General features: G+C 40.0%; 1 protein-coding gene across 4 annotated transcripts in view; it reads right to left on the bottom strand.

The window, feature by feature from the left end:
- The window catches only part of Kiz (kizuna centrosomal protein), a 104,782-nt gene that overhangs the window by 66,030 nt on the left and 21,165 nt on the right, over positions 1 to 17,587 (bottom strand). For 3 of the 4 annotated variants that reach the window (XM_052183820.1, XM_052183821.1, XM_052183822.1), the window contains exons 5-6: positions 4,946 to 5,591; positions 3,681 to 3,984 (exon numbers count right to left, since the gene is read on the bottom strand). In XM_052183820.1, the coding sequence (XP_052039780.1) occupies positions 3,681 to 3,984; positions 4,946 to 5,591 (950 nt within the window). The remainder of the gene's footprint in view (positions 1 to 3,680; positions 3,985 to 4,945; positions 5,592 to 17,587) is intronic. The other variant, XM_052183823.1, reaches the window with a different exon arrangement.

The raw sequence follows: 17,587 nt of genomic DNA, 5'->3' as shown, positions 1-17,587 counted from the left end.
TGGGACTGGGTCTAGAAACTTACCCAAACACTTGGCTTAAAAAAGAGAGATTTTATTTATTTTCTTATTATTTATAGTGAGACAGGGTTTCACTATGTAGCTCCTACTGGCCTGCAACCCACTACATAGACCAGGACAGCATCTAACTCAAAGAGATCTACTTGTTTCTGTCTCAAAAGTATTTGATTTAATGGTGTGCACCACCATACCCATTTTATTTCTTTACCTATATCTATATGCAGGCCTGTTGTATAGGTTTCTTCTGGCCTACAAAGGCCAGAAGAGGGTACTGGATACCCTGGAGCTGGAGTTACAGGAGGTGGTGAGCTGCCTAAAACGGGCTAGAAACTGAACTCAGGTTCTCTACAAGAACATTAACTCCTAATGCTCTTAACTCCTGAGCCATCTCTCCAGACTCTCAAAATATTTGATTAACAACCCAAGCATCAATAAGAGTTAAATATACAAATTATTTGTGGTATGTCCATATACAGAAATAGTATTCAACCATAAAAGAAAATAAGATTTTGATACATGACATAACAGGGATGAACTTCAAAACCATCTGCTAACTGGAACCAGGTAGACACAAAGGGGCAAGAATGACTACACTTACATTCTTAATGACTACAATTATTTAGAGTACTAATTTTAACTATACACCATGAATGCAATTAGTGTCATTGAACTGTGTATTTTACAATGGCAAATTTCATGTTATATTTTTATTATAGGACTTAAAATGGTGTAATATACTCAAATCCATTGAACGGTATACTATAAACAGAGACTTGAAGAACATATGAACTATATCTTAATAAAACTATTTTTTTAAATTAAAAACATAAAAATCAGCACACCAAGTTCAGTGGGTAAAGGTGTTTGCAGCCAAACCTGATGACCTGCATTAACCCCCAGGACCCACATGTATTGTGGATGGGCCTGGAGCTGTTCTTCTAATAAATAAAGGAGCCAATCACTGGGCGAGTAGGTGGGACTTCCAGGTTGGACAGAAGGAGAGAGGAAGCAGGAGAGAGTTTTCTTTGGAACCAGGACAACAGAGGGGTAAGATGTAGCTACTAGAGTTTCCTAGTATCATGGTGGATCCCCAAGGATGCACCACCAGAGGGATCAGATTTTAATATGGCTTACAAGATTAGGTTTTAGTTGTTGCATCCAGAGATTGAGTTTCCATTGTTTCTGAACTAAGTTTGTGTTTCATTTTCCTTTAAGCAGAGGTTTGTCTGGGTTCAAGAGAGAAAGGTACAGTGGCCAAGCATGGGTTTGCCTGAGGTGCTCTACAAAGGCTGTGGGGGATTTGAAGCCAGGGTTGGTGTAGTGACTCGACAGTGGGAACTTGGCAAGCTGGGTGGAGAGATTGTGGAGTTTAGAGTCAGAATTGCCACAAGATAAGAACAGGTTGGTCATTGCCTGCCAGTACATGGCCAGCCAGACTGCCGGGGCAGAGGCATAAGAGCAGGAATGTGCCTGTTCAACTTTTTTTAATATTCTCTGCAACACACACGGTGGAAGGAAAGAACTGATTTATACAAGTTATCCTTTGACCTATATTTGTGCCATAGTATGTGCAAGCCACTACCATATGCATACTAAATAAATAAATGTAATAAAAAGTAAACCCCCTTCAACCTAATTCTAGAGAATGCTTTCACCATTGAAAATCAATAGGCTCAAATTTAACAGAACAGACAACCACTGTCAACTGACCTCTTCATTTTGAGGAGGGGAGGATATCAGAATGAATATTGAAAAATTCACCCAAATGCCCATATTTTCCAGTGACTTTTTGAAAACTATATTGAAAAACTCAGGCATTTAGATTGAGGATTATAGGAAAAAGTCATTCATGCAGGAGATTGGGACAAAGATTATTCTTGACTTCAACATCTTCCAACTTTTTTACCTCAGAAAATCATCAAGTCCTATACAGTGGGACTTTCTGCAGGCTACCAGTGGTATTACCTTAACAGTCCTAAGTTAGTCTACTGAGGTACAACCTTGCTCAGAAATTTACCAGAGGAATAAGCCTGCAAACACAAAATAGGCACATTCTATCTCTAGTCATAAAGTTTCCAATGTACGTCGGTATGATGTAGCACCTACAAGTTCTTTGATGTGAGAAGCACAATAATAGAAAAATCCCCCAGGCTTCTCTCCAAGGCATCCGATTTCTCAATGAGAGCAACCAGCCACTTGTGAGCACAGGGCTTGTACTTTGCATCTGCTCTTAGAAGAACATCCACTTTGACCTTCAATGTCCCGCACTGCTACGGAAGACAATTAGCATGTGGGTGCAACTGAAAGCTGGGGGTCAGCTGTTAGGAAGGCAGTCTCTCTCTCTCTCTCTCTCTCTCTCTCTCTCTCTGTGTGTGTGTGTGTGTGTGTGTGTGTGTGTGTGTGTGTGTGTGTGTATGTGTGTGTTCTGCCCCCAGGTCGATGTGACATTCCTGGTTTTAGTTTATTTACTTATAAAAGGGAAGGCCTATCTTAAGCTATTTATTCAGGCTCTTTCTCCTCCTAAAAGATATCTGATTGGTTGGTTTTTTTTCAATCACAGAATTTGTCTTCAATATCTAGTAAGTTTTCTACTCAGAGAATACAGAAAAACTTCTTTTTGGTCTAAAATTTCCAATTAATCGTAAAAACACATACTTTACCTTTTATGAGTTGGACATTGTTAAGTGCTCAAAATGTACCACACTGAAGCTCTAATTGAATACCAGGGATTCTCATATTTACACCCAGAAAAGGAAGTCTGACTTAGAGAAGCAAGGATAAGTATTATCTCATTTTTTGACAATTTGTTTTTATTTTATGTACATTGGTATTTTGCCTGATGTATGTGTGAGGATGTCAGATACTGGAGTTACAGACAGTTATGAGCTTCCATGTGGGTGTTGGGAATTGAATCTGGGTCTCCTCTGGAAGAGTAGTCAGTGCTCTTAACCATTGAGCCATATCTTCAGTCAAGTATTACCTCATTTAATGGCATGGAGGAAAAAGATATGGAAAGCAATACAAAGATTAAATGTATATTTAGATACAAAGTTTTGAGTTCCCAAAGTTGAATTTCCTAGTAATGGTAAGTTCAGTTACTTTTTTCTTTTGTTGGGAACAAAATGTCAACATCATTTTTTAAAAAAGAATAATGGTAGGAGGCTGGAAAAAAATAAGGGTAAGGGTTAGTTAGGCCAAATGACTTAACATTTACTAGGATTGCCTGGGTATAATTATAAACTGCCAATCACCACAGTTCAATGACACTCAGACTTTTAAAAACTACCTTAAAATTTATGAAAAGGAAAGGGCTGCCGGGCGGTGGTGGCGCACACCTGTAATCCCAGAGCTTGGGAGGCAGAGGCAGGCAGCTTTCTGAGTTCAAGGCCAGCCTGGTCTACAGAGTGAGTTCCAGGACAGCCAGGGCTACACAGAGAAACCCTGTCTCGAAAAAACACAACAAACAAACAAACAAACAAATAAAGGAAAGGAAAAAAGAAGGAAAGAAAGCAAATGAGAGTTTACCCAAGAGCCTATTTATACGATTAGGCAACCTAAAAAAAATCTTTGCTGGGTGTTCAATAATATTTCCCAAGTGGAATGGACTCTAAAAGACATGTACAACTGAAAACAGAATGATTATGAAAAACAGAATGGCTTACTGTCTTGGTGAATCTGGGGAGGGTTCTCTTTTCGAATCAGGAAAGCTCTGGGTCTGCAAAACATATTCAGTGAAGAGCGAATCTTGTCTCTGCTCAGTGTGGACTGCTGTAGAGGCCTGCATTCCATCTTTACCTGCCATCTTGGCTCCTAGATTGGACAGTGCCTCTAGACTCTCTAAAATCAGATCATCTTCACTTACAGAAACTGTGAGGTCACTGCTGCTGCACGAGCTTTCCTCCTCATGGTCTTCCTGAACTTTTAGGAAGGCCTTCTGTGACTTTGGGTCTCCGTGGTCAAGATCATCTGCAAGAGGAGAAATGTGGGCATTGCTGGTCACAAAGTCCTGAGAGTCCAAGGAACACAGAACAGAATTTCATCCCTTTAAAAACATTGAAACCTATCCAGTGTGGTGATGCCCACTGTTGATCTCAGCAGAGCTAAGAGGATCGCTTGAGTTCGGGTCAACATGATCTACATAGAAAGTTCAAGGCCTCCCAGGGCTATACAATGAGACTCTGGAGAATAAAAAAAAAGAAACAAACAACACAAAACAAAAAAACTCCCAAAGCAACAAACACGCAGAAGCACAGGACTGGGAGATAGCTCAGTCAACAAAGTGCTTGCCTCAGAAGCATGAAGCCATGCGTTCAATGCCCTGCGTGCACATAAAGATGCACATGCTTGTAATTCTAGCACTGGTGAGGCAGAGACAGGAAGATTCTGTGGTTCACTGGCCATTCAGTGTAGACTAATTGGTGAACTCTAGGTCAATAAGAATCCCAGTCTCAAAAGAACTAGGTAGGCTTTCTTTATAAAGTTGACTCCCAGGCTTGCACTCTGGTTTCCCTCCACACACACATGTACTGCCCCAGGTAAATACACACATACACAAATGGGTTAAAAAATGTAGAAACAATCCACAATTAACAGTATTTAAATCTTCAAAGAAATTGTTCTTTTAAAAAGTGTGTAAATTGGATGGAGCTGAAGATCAAATGAACCCAGGGCCTCCTAATAAGTATATATCTACCACTGAACTGAACACTCTCAACCCTCAGAAATATTTTAAGTGCTTTTTAAACATGATTTTAAAAATTAGTGAATTCATCTTTTGAAACATTTCTATAAACACATATAAGAAGTCATTAGGATGAAACTCATTGATGAAGTCACTTCTTTGTTCAAAGAGATAAAATTTATAGATAGCCATGAGAAAAGCCAGGCTTTAAGAAAAATCAGCAAACAAACTCGGTCTGTCTCTCACCTAAGAAAGCTTCCCAGGCAGAATGCTTCTCTCCAGCCCACTTCTCTGCAGACATACAGTGTTCTGAAACCGCTATCACGGGGACCAGCGGGCTGGCTCTTTCTTCCCCGACTTCAATATGTTCTTGTGTCAGTATTTCTCTGTCTGATCCCTCTGATCGACTGGAACTGTCACACTTTAAATCAGTGATGCTGCTCTCTGGACTTAATCTTTCCTGTAACGAGGACTGGAGCTCAGCAGACTTTCTGCTGTCAGATAAATTACTCTTGCTGTGGCGTGTGCTGCTTCCTATCTCCAAGCAATGAGTTTGTTCTTCCTCAGACAATACGCAGCTTGTGACTGGCGTTTTCTCACCAGTCTGAAGAGATGTCTTTCCATGTATTTTGTCAGACTTATTTAAGCACTGTGTGTCACCATTAGTCTGCACTACACGGCTGCCTGTCACATAGCTGCTCTGGGCTGTCTGCTGGTGTGAATGTGGGCCAGAGATTGAAAAGTTCTTTGTGGGTTGGTTAGATTTCTGCTCTGTACTGAAATCTTCCATGCTTGAGATGGCTGACATTTGGCGGCCCATGAAGATTGTTGCTGGTTGATACAATCCTCTTGACACAGCTGTCCCCGAGTTCATTCCTGCCTGCACTGCATCCTGCAAGAGGTGTGAGTTAAACATATTGTATATGAGCAATAAAGTTAGGGGGAAGGGGGGAGGAGGGAAAGGAAGCATAACCATGGATATCAATTCCTACTCCCACTTAATGAATTAGCCAGCTCGCTATAGTCCAGATCATTGCTGTACTACAATGTTGCTGAACACAGCAACTATTACCAGCAAACTATGGAATTCATTTCTGAAGAATAAAATGTGTGCTTTTAGCCCAGCTGACGGACATGGCTAAAAGGAAGCGGCATTAGTAAATGTTTGGTTATGTATACAGCACCCAGGGCCAATCCCTGAAAAGTGGTGAGTTTTGAATGCACTCTATGGAGAGCTCATTCAGCACTGCTATAAAGAAATGTGACCAAAAAAGAAAAAAAAGCAAACCAGGGGAATATAGAGGACACAGAGTAGTAGGGTTCAAACTGTATTTCTAGTGCTAGATAGAAAATAAAAACCACCAGTGGTGACTTTCATAATGACATTAAGGCATATCACAACATATATAGAATTAAAATTTCCTGAACATCTTCAAGAAATTTTTAAGTAACTTAAATTCACTTGCATGTTTAATGGGAAACTTTGATCCTGGTCGTTGAAGGGTAGGAGAAAGGAGAGAAGACAGAGGCAAGCTGAGCAGAGGACACGGCTGGGACCGGGGACATGGTGCCAAGCTCAACTACAAGAACAAGCTGAAGGCTTCGGGAAGGAGCAGAGCACTCCCGGGTGGAGTACTCCTTCCCACAGGCCCAGGCTCCCAGCGGGAAGACGCAAAAAGTATCTGCCCCTTTCCTCCACAGATGGAAATACCAACATCCAAGTTCTTCAGAAATGAATTCCATAGTTTGCTGGCAATAGTTGCTGTGTTCAGCAACATTGTATTACAGCAAATTGCAAGATAAGAAATGTCAAGAGAGAACAACAGGTCATATTTCTCTTCAAACATTGTCTCTTCTATCCTGGAATAACAAAACAAAACCCACTACTCTCCTCTCCTCAACACACAGTCAACAAATCAAGGATGCCAGAGCAAGGTAATGGAGTCAAGTGCACTGAACAGTCTCTGCTCAGCAGCACAGCCGAGGAACCCTGAAAAGCCCTTCAGAACTCTGCAACTGGACCAGCTTTCTAGAACTCTGGGAGCATTTATTTAAGAGACCCAGTTAGATCTTGAAGAAACAGTAAGCTTCCAGGTTCTCAGGTGCTGGCAGCTTGACCACTGTACTCACAGGGAAAAAAAAACCAGCCAAGCAGCCACTGGAAAAGGAATGGAGACAGAATTCTTTCTAAGCCCCATCTCCAGACAACCGACATCACTTGGCTCTCTGGTAGCTCCTTGGGGTACTCCATGTAAAAGATGCTTTTGAACTGACCCAGTGCAAATAGCTTTGATCCCAAGCCAAGTTTGTTGAAAATAATCAGAACCATTTTTTTTTTTAATGTGGAAGCTGCCCAAGGCAGTACTACGCAAAGTAAACAAAAGGCTACATTCATTTAAAAGAGAAAGCTATTCAAAATGCTGCCTATTGGGTTGAGGAACTCCAGAAGGTTCTAGCATATTCTTGGGACTCTATCCAGATGACCACACATGCCCCAGCTGTAGGAAATGTTTAAGAAAAGTTTCCATGAAGTAAGTGCCTGAGCTCTCACCTCTAGCTCACTCTGAGGCTCTAAGCAAGAAGTGAAGACCAAGGTAGAACTGTGAACTGCTCAGCAGAGTGTGAGTATGTCCAGTGTATATCTAGAACCTCTTAGCAAAGATGACGAGAATCCTAGTCAAAGAAAGCTAATGGTTATTAAGTAAATTTAACAGAAACCTCAGTGACCACACATGAAAAATAACACACATTCCACATAACTAGGACTCACACACATACTCACACACAACAGGCAATTAACAACAGATTCTGAAAGGGTAGAACTTTCACAATTGCCACATTTAATTACTTGAAAATAAAATGAAAAAAATAATAAATATTGTCTCATATAGACAGTGGGCATTTATGATCAGTAGAAACTATTTTTGAGGAAGTCCAAGTATTAAACTTACTAGATAAAGACATTAAATTATCTATAATTAGCTAAATAAGCTTAAACAGCTAAAGAAAATCATGTCCATAGAATTAAAGTATCCTAGCATCCAGAGGCTGACTCGAGGCACCAAGATGAATGAATGACCTTGAAGTAGATGTTTACTGAGACCAACCTCAAAAGGGGGATGAACAGGGGAGAGGGAGAAACAGAAATACTAAGTCAGCCTGAGATACATGACATACTATCTTAAAAGAATTTTTTAAAAATTTAGGGCTAGCTTGGGTAAGGTAGAACATGCTTTTAATCCCAGCACTCTGGCAGAAACAGGCAGATCCCTGTGGTTTCAAGGACAGCCTGGTCTATGTGGAGAATTCCAGGCCAGCCTGGCCTACACAGTGAGACACTGTCTACACAGTGAGGTACTGTCTCAAAACAAATTATAGGGCTAGAGATGTAGTTCCCTTGCTAAGTATGAGTAAAACTTAGATTTAAACCACAGTACAAGATACATAAATCATTTAAAAAGGAAAGTATGATTCTTGAAATGAAGACTTAGGGCTCAGCAGCAGATCTAAACAGACAGAATTAGCAATGCTGAAACGTAGATGGAAATTGTGTAATCTGAGACAAAAAAAAGAATGAAGAAAACTGTGAGCCTCAGAACATCATTTACAATACCAAGTACATTAAAGCCCAGGTGAAAGGAAAGGCTATAGGGGAAGAAGGCAGAAATAATCTTTATAACTTTGGAATAAGTACATTTTAAGGGTACCAGAAACTCAAATACAACTGAAAAGGTATTAATCTCTACAAACCCTAAGCCTGACTCATATATGAATCTTATAAAAATAAATATTCATTTTCCAGTCATGGTTTGAATCTGGAACACAATTCCATACTAATTATACTAACACTAGATGATAGTTACCAAATCAGACTAGCCCACCAAAAAACAAGTAATGCTTTTATTGAAAGCAAACTATTTCTGAATCTGTATTAGTATTTGACTACAAACAAACTGTACTAACTCCTGCACTGTCTTCTCACTCCCACATAACTTACAGCTTCAGCTACTAAATGTTGAAATCTCAATAGGTTTGGTTTTAGTAGTCACAACCACTACACAGATGGTCAAAGGGGACTGGAGATCTTTCTTTGCTGGTCATAAAAGGTTACAGTTATTGGTTATTCTTTTATGGTTGAAGGGGAAATCATAACATCTGAAAACTTAAAGATACCAGGATGAGGACAGAGCAAGTCCCACCATGGACGGCCCTGGGACACGGCCCTAGACTTCTGAAGAGGTGCAGCAGACTAGACCACGCTGTACTCTCCTGCCTCACAAGAACAAACAATATTTTTCCTCAAAAGTCTTGTCAGGGCTTGCTTTTGCTGTAGAAAAACAGTCTGCCACATGATGGGAGCATCACAGTTTTTCAGAATACATGCTATATGCATGCACTCAGAATCTCTGATGGCTTTTTCTTTTTGATCTTTCTGTTTCTGAGTGGAGAGGTGTGGAGGTTCTTGGACATTTTCTTTTACAGTGGACACAGCCTGTTTAAAAACTATCCCATTATCCATATCATCATTGTCTCGGCCACTTCTGATTTTTTTGTCTTTCTAAAAATGTCATACAAACTGGCTGGGCCCTGGCTGGCGCGGGCCTTCACAGGAGGGTGAGGAGCACCCTGTGAAGCCCTTTTCTCTTTTTCCTTCTAGAAGCCTGAAGCCTCCTCTTTCATATAAGGTAAAGCGGATGGGGAACACTATAATGAATTCTTTCTTCAGCTAATCTCTTCCGGAGTAACTTTTGTTTCCTTTTAAATCACTCTTCTATTTTTGGCCCACATTTCCAATTCTGATTATTCCGTTTCACTGCTGGATATGATGGCGAAGGAAATGGCACATTCTACTCTTTAAAAAGCTCTACATGTACTTTTTCTGTTGGCATAAAACAACACAGCTGAAGTCTTTGACCAAAACAGTAGTTGTTCGTTGTTTCCACAACCATCTTGGCAACATCGTCAGACTCCCACTCCACAAAGGCAGAGCTACAGTGATTTCCAAATCCTTTTACTTTCTGGACAGTCTGAATCTTGTAATAGTGCCAAAGTGGGAGAAATATGCATGGATCTAGCATTTAAAAAGTGCTGAAGGGAGGTGCTCCCGCTCGATCAAGAAATGGGGGGATCATGTGCATATGTGAACATGTTTGTGCATATGTGTGTGTGCACAAGGATGCTGGAGATGGAAGTCAGATGTCTTTCTTAGTTTTTTCTTATGTTTTTTGAGACAAAGTCTGTCTGAACCTGGGGCTGTCGGAGCAGTAAACTCCAGGGATCTCCACTAGCTCTGTTCATGAGTGCTGGGACTGCACACGTAGAGCATTGTGTGGACTTTTTTACATTAGATGCTAGGGATCTGAACTTAAAACCTCATGTGTACAGTCAAGTACTCTGACTGAGCCATCTCTGCAGCCCCAGTAAGGTTTTTCTTGATATTTCTACTTTGTTCAATGTCAGCAAACCTGTTCCATCTCCCTCTGAAACTGAGTCAGTCTTCTTTGCAGACTCAGGGAAAGACTCGGCTTAGCCGGGCCAGGAAACCCACTATTCTGAAGTGGTGGTCAAGCAGCACGGTTCCACACAATGCTTTCCAACAATAGGTGCTCTGAAGAAATAACAGGAAAACTTCCCAAATTAGATGAAAGACATGACCCAATATAACAGATCTCAACAAACTAAAGGATAAACCAAAACATATCTATACTCATTAGCTTCCAAAGGAAAATTAAATCCAAAGCAAGACAGAAGGCAAGAAACAGTAAAGATAATAGTAAATATGGCATCCAGAGAACAGAGCCACTAAAGGGGCAGCTGCAAGCCAAACAATTAAGAGAAGAGTGATAACTCAATCAGAAATGTAAGTGCATAGGTAATTTGCTACTAATCTTTCATTAAGAAAATTTAAAAGAGAAAATCAGGAGTAAGTTTGTACTAATAAACAGAAATACTGCAGCGAATTTGATAAATTTTTAGAAGGGTACTACCAGAAAGAAGTACAAAATCTGAACAGACTTATAAGTCAAGTGATTCACTTAGTGATCACAATTTCCCACACAGACAAGTCCAGGAACAGTGATTGTGCCACATGTTTAAAGGCGGATTTATGCCAATCATTTTCAAGCTCTTGTAAAAACAGTCAAGGAAGAAATATTCATGCTCTGAGACTGATTCTTCACACTAAAATGAGGCAAGGACTCACAAAGAAAGTAAAGCACACTACCATGCTTGTAGGTAAAAAATTCACAGTGAAATAGATCAAATGTAACCAAGCAACACAAGAAAAAGAGTAGAGAGCTCAGAATATCAGATATCTATCCCACAGTCATAGAGGCTGCAAAGAGCAAGAGCAAAAGAAGTGGCAGATTTAGGGTCCAATAAGGTTTCTTCTTTTCTTTTCTTTTCTTTTCTTTTTCTTTTATTCTTTTCTTTGTTCTATTTTCACCCTTTATTTGGAAAACAGGGTTACATTAAGTTTTAGATTTTTAAATGCATTAACATGGTAATAAAAGTAAGGCCTGAATCTGGAGAGGAAGTGGCTTTCCAGTTGGGAGGTAGGAGGTGAAAGATCATCTCCAAAGGAGAGGAGAACACATGAACCACCAAAGGCTTTGGCTTCCACTCACTGAGGGTAAGCAGTGCAGTCCAGGCTAACCATCCATGATCTCTGTCACAGCAAATCAGACTCTCCAATTGTTCAAAGTAATTGTAGGTACAAGAGAGAAAGCAACTCCAGACTGACTTATTAATTGATCTGGATGACTACTAAGTGTCCCCCATTCCTGAGGTGGCAACAATCTTCAGAGTGGCTGCTAGAGCAGGGAGCCTTTCACGTGCTCCCAGTTGCTTTACAGTGCATAGACTGGTGAGTGTCAGTCCTGCCAGGCCACCGCTACTATCCCTTGAAAACCACCTGTACATTTATACAACATTCTAGTCATGGTTCCAGCTACTGTGTTGAGGTCATCTTCTGCACCTGGTGTTTTCTCAATGATAACACCAAAAGCATTATAGAGCAAAGCCAGGGAACCTAGGGTAGTAGCCCAAAGTGCCCCCTGCCTAGTCACTAAATTCAAGATCTGTGCATTTCTTGGTTTGGACCAGGCCATATTCTGGGTTTCCTTCAACCCTAAATGGAGACCAGTCATTGCCCAAAAGCTAGTTCAAAGCTGCCTTGGGTTTTATTAGCTCTAGTTGGCAAAATGAATTCATCAGTATCCTGAATGATGTATGGATCCACTTTTTAAAGAAATTTAAAGAAATAAGGGAACAGGGGGTTCATACCAGTCGGCGTTCAAGTAACCCACTCCTCTCAGCTAACCCACTGGTAGATTTGTTGCCATTTCCTCTGACACCATCCATGCAGATAGAGGGGGGCTTCCCACCACCACCTCCGGCCGGGGTTGTGTGCTCAGCCATGGTCCCGACAGCGGGAAGACATGAGTTGCTACTGCCACCTTCACATGTTCAAGGCTTCTCTTTTTCATGGACTATGCCTTTTCACTGTGTCCTCACATGGTGCAAAGCTCAAACTCTTGAAGGGTCTTTTCAAGAAAGCACTAGAATCAATTATGAAGGCTCTGTACTCCTAACTTAACCACACCTGCAATACCATGGTCTCGGGGTAAGGTTTTCAGCATATGCACTGGGGTTAGGACACAAAGAATCATACCACAGTAACTGCTACAGTTAGAATTAAACCAGTAACAAGTGTGGCTAAGGATAGGAGAACAACAGAATTATCACTGCGAGGAATATAAAAAGGTACAGCCACCTTAGATAAAAAGTTAGGGAGGGGTGAACAAACAAGATCTTACCAAGAAATAACTCATATGTTTAAGATTAGAAAATGAGGGGACTGGAGAGATGGCTCAGAGGTTAAGAGCACTGGCTTCTCTTCTAGAGGTCCAGAGTTCAAGTCCCAGTAACTAGATAGTGGCTCATAACCATATATAATGAGATCTGGTGCCCTCTTCTGGCCTGCAGGCCTATATGAAGGCAGAATACTGTATACATAATATACAAATTAAAAGGGTGGGGCTAGAGAGATGGCTTGGCAGTTAAGGGCACAATCCCCAGCAACCACATGGTGGCTCACAACCATCTGTAATGGGATCTGATGCCCTCTTCTGGCAAGTAAGTGTACATGCAGAAAGAGTGCTCATACATAAATCTTAAAAAAAAAAAAAAAAAAATTAGGAAAAGTAAGCTTGTGCCAAATGATGATGTGGAATGATGTGGAAGAATATGGAAATGTGGAACAGACAAGCTGTGTAGAGGAAAGAGAGAAGCCTCCCTCCATGACCTACTTGAATTTCAGTTCTTCAGTTTTCATCCTAGAGACAGCATCTCTGGTAAGTAAAAATTATGTTACTATTACTCTAGCTCAATTAATCCTTTCTCTCTCTTGCTTCTCTCTCTTGTCCTTGTTCTTGTCCTCATTTCTCCTCTCTCCCCTTTCTCTTTCCCCTCTTTCCATGTGGTCATGGCCAGCTCTCACCTCTCTCTCTTTTCTTTTTCTCTTTACTTCTCTTTTCTCTTTTCTTTTCTTATTTTTCTATAATTAAGCTTTGAAACAAAACAACATAAAATAAAATAATAAAATAAATTCTTTCCTTATTCCAAACAAACAAACAAACAAACAAACAAACTGTTCAAATAGATGGTTCCAAAGAATGGGCTACTACTATGGAATGCTCTAACCAGCTGTGCCAAGGCCTTGATTGGATGCATAGCAGTAGCTATTAATAGTGATCCGAGGTAAATCACAGATGGCAAATCTAATTCAGAGGCCTTTGGTTTTTCACTTTTAAGACCAATTTAGGGAGTTACCAGACTGTCTACTAACCCCAGGACATAGAGGACTCAGCAGTTTTAATGGTCTCTTTTTTGTTCTAAGACAGACCAAGACACTAAACAAAAGACCAACTATACCTCAGGTATAAAACGTCACCTGGCAAAGACCAACTGAAGTGTCAGTGAGTAATTCCCCACAACCAGTAATTCTCAAACCTCTCTCTCTGATCCACTAAGAGAAACAAAAGACTTTAGGTCCATTCCCACTGGACAAAACCCAGAAAACCAACCCAAATGCCAGAAACAAGTTAAGATATCCATCAGACAATGAGGGAAAGTAGCACATAAAGGACTTTTTCTTACAGTGATGCTCCCGACCCACGGGAAATGAAAGCAATGAGTGCCCTGTTAGCAGAAGTTTGCTTCCGGCAAAAGAAAGCTACAGCTCACTGCAGCAGCAGTTCAATGCTCTCTGATTCATCCAAGCATGGCCAGAGTTCCTAGAATACTGGATTCTGAGTTCTTCACAAACTCTAGCAGTACACTAATTAATGCATGAGGATGTCAGATTTGAGAGGCCTGCAGTAAGTTAGGAGTAAGATGTCCCTAACAGCACATAAAAATGAAACCCCACAGTGAGACAACATTCAACCAGGCAACTCTAGAGGATCTACAACGACTCAAGGGGGGAGTTCCTAAGTTTTTAATTTGGTCTGTTGAATGTCTAGCTGTCCATGTCTATTTGAAGTGATGTGTGTACATCTATACCTGAGAATTTGGAATTTGATACAATTTCAAATTTACAGAAGAGTTACAACAGTCATAGAAAAAAAGTAGTCTGGCCGGGCGGAGGTGGCGCACTCTGGGAGGCAGAGGCAGGCAGATTTCTGAGTTTGAGGCCAGCCTGGTCTACAGAGTGAGTTCCAGGTCAGCCAGGGCTATATAGAGAAACCCTGTCTCAAAAAAAACAAATCCAAAAAACAAACAACAACAACAACAGCAACAAAACAGAAGAGAAAAGAAAAGAAAAGAAAAGAAAAGAAAAGAAAAGAAAAGAAAAGAAAAGAAAAAAAAGAGTAACCTAACACTCTAACAAGGCTGACCGATTGTTTACATTTTCCCTATTGGTTGGCCATTCTCTTGTGCTCTATGCACAAGCATGTGTACACTAACATATGTAAACTAGTTCTGTGTTTCCTGAGCTCAAGGGCACTCACTCACTCTTTGTCCCAGTGGGTGGGCTTTATTACTACAATCAGAAAATTTGATGCAGATATAATTTTGTTCCTATTTTGTAGTACATACATTTTGTCAATTGTCCAAATAATGTCCTTTATAGCTAGTTACCTTTGTTCTACGTTGAAGATTCAGTTTAGGCTTGTGTCTCCTGAGTCTGTACTGATCTGCAGGAGATGGCTAGCCTTTCTTTCTCATTCTTGACCTTGATATTGTTTAAGAATACAGGTTTTCTGCCTGCATATTGTTTTTCAGTGTATTTAACTGATGTTTCCTTAAGGTTACATTCATATTATTCATTTTCAGTAGAATAATCACAAAGTGTTTCTACTTTGTCAGAAGTTTACTTGTTAGTAAACCATGTTCCTGTTTCTTTCTGGGATAAGCAGCTTCCGACACTAATGTGCGATGCTAACGGTGGGGAGAACAGAGTGAGGGGAACAGAGGCACACCTCACTCTAGTTCTGTAACTTTTCTACAAATCTTAAAACTTCTAAGATGACCACAATCATGAATGTTTTGTAATCCTAGCACTTGGAAGGAAGAGGCGGGAAGACTGTAGATTTGAGGCCCACCCACATGCATTTATATTTGGAAAAGAATCTAGCATTCAGAGTCCTGAGCATACACACTTCTCTTTGATTCCGTAACTCTGTGTGGGAATTCTTAAGAAAATAACCTAACAGAAAAACCAACCAACCAAAACAACAACAAAACAACCACTGTAGATACATACTAATGCATATATAGATCATTGATAATCAAGAGAACTTGAACATAACCTATAAATACATGATCAAGAAGCATTATGGCATCATCAAGTGAAACATATGAAGGTTAATGAAATAATGAGGGAAATGCTCAGATGTGAATGAAAACCAACAAAGAAAAAGTTGCACCTAAGTAAAGATCATTTTAAACAGTAATAAAATGTGCTCGTGTAAAACTATGTCGGGAATGTAAATATAATTATTGTCTTCTTTAAGTTTAATACACTCAACTTGAATAGAACCTTTTTTTTTTTTTTTTTTTTTTTTGGTTTTTGCGAGACAGGGTTTCTCTGTGTAGCCCGGGCTGTCCTGGAACTCACTCTGTAGACCAGGCTGGCCTCGAACTCAGAAATCCACCTGCCTCTGCCTCCCAAGTGCTGGGATTAAAGGCGTGCACCACCACCACCTGGCTGATTTGAACCTTTAAAACTAGCTTTATTGAAATATAACTTACATATCATAAAATCTACCTTTTCAAAGCACATAATTGGGTAATCTATAGTATTTAGTGTCTTCACAGAATTATTTAACAACTGTTATAATTTTAGAACCTTTTGGATCACTCCAAAAAGAAACCCCACGTTTTAGCAATCTTCCTCAATGCTCTTCACCCAGCTCCCGGCCTTGGAAACAGCTAACTTTTCTAACTTTATAGATTTGCCTACACTGGGCAATTTTTATATGTGAAATTACACAGTATGTAATCTTCTTTTACTTTTTTTCACTTAGCATAATGTTTTCAAGGTTCATTCATGGTACAACACATATTAGAATTTCAATCCTTCTCATGGCTTAACCAAGATATATGTGTGTGTACACATATGCATGATATTATATATATATAATATCATGCGTGTGTGTACACATATGCATGATATTATATATATAATATCATGTGTGTGTATACACATACACATGATATTATATATATATGTATATCATATTTTGTCCTTTCATCAAATGATACACATTTGAGTCATCCCTATTGTGGTTACTGAAAATGTTCCAGCTGTGTACTTCATTCAAGATTTAGGGAAGATTTGTTTTTGAGTAAATCGGTATGGAATTTCTGGCTAATAGTCATTCTATCTTTAGGAGTTATTAAACTGTTTCCTAAAGTGGCTGCACTGTTCTACACACCAGTCAGCAAGTGTTTAACAAATTCATTAACAATCATTAATTGTTAACAAACTGTTAACAATTCTTTAACAAAAGTCGTATTAGAAACTTGGAAGTAACTTCCACTTGCTACAACCTTACTCCACTCTTGAACTGACTTAACATTTGCAAAGTAAAACACTCTGGTGAAGGACAAAGTGGGCTTCTACTGATGGGCAGCTTCCCTACTTGCTATAGTCAGGTTCTAAGACAGATTTTTCTTTTCTTTTAAAATTAATCTTCACACCAAGAAAAGCCTTTTAAGTTCTGCGTCTTCTCAGAGCAGTTTCTGATCCAGGGAGAATTCCTAGCTCTTCATTCTTGTTGACCCTGCACCAACATAAGAAATTCAAAGGCTTCTAAGAGACACAGCCAAAGGAAGGCACTTGATCAGCATTTAAGGACCTGGCATATGTCTAGTGTGCCTATGCCCTTCTCTTACGTTGTAGTCATGTTATAACCTGTCAGGAAATCCACCGTTTGAGATTTCTGCTTTGTTTTTCCTTCTCCTGTCCCAGTGATCCATCTTCCACCTCCTGAAATGTGTTGAAACTGGGGAGAGCAAGAGCAGAGCACATGAACATAGCTGACAACACCTACTGACGACCAGAAGGCTCTCTAACAGCTACTTTTCCTGGGGTAGAGAAAGGGGACAGGCCTACAGAGATCAACAAGTTTACAACTGGTGTACTTAGAAACTACAGTTTCAAAGTAGGTAAGTCTTGGTCCTTATTCTACTAGGAAGTGATGTATTTGTTTACATCAGTGTTTTGAAAATTGCTAGGGCATTTTAATTTTTCTTAATTTTTGTTCCCCTACAGTCAGGGGAATGAGAAGCAGCAAGCTAAATGGAGAACAGAAGCGGAGCTGCTACAGCAAGCTCTCAGCTGCACACAGAATGGCTTTCCTTATGAGACAGTGTTTTACT

Source organism: Apodemus sylvaticus, chromosome 5, assembly GCF_947179515.1.
Source record: "Apodemus sylvaticus chromosome 5, mApoSyl1.1, whole genome shotgun sequence".
Lineage (NCBI taxonomy): Eukaryota > Metazoa > Chordata > Mammalia > Rodentia > Muridae > Apodemus > Apodemus sylvaticus.
This window is presented reverse-complemented; position numbering and strand designations above follow the sequence as displayed.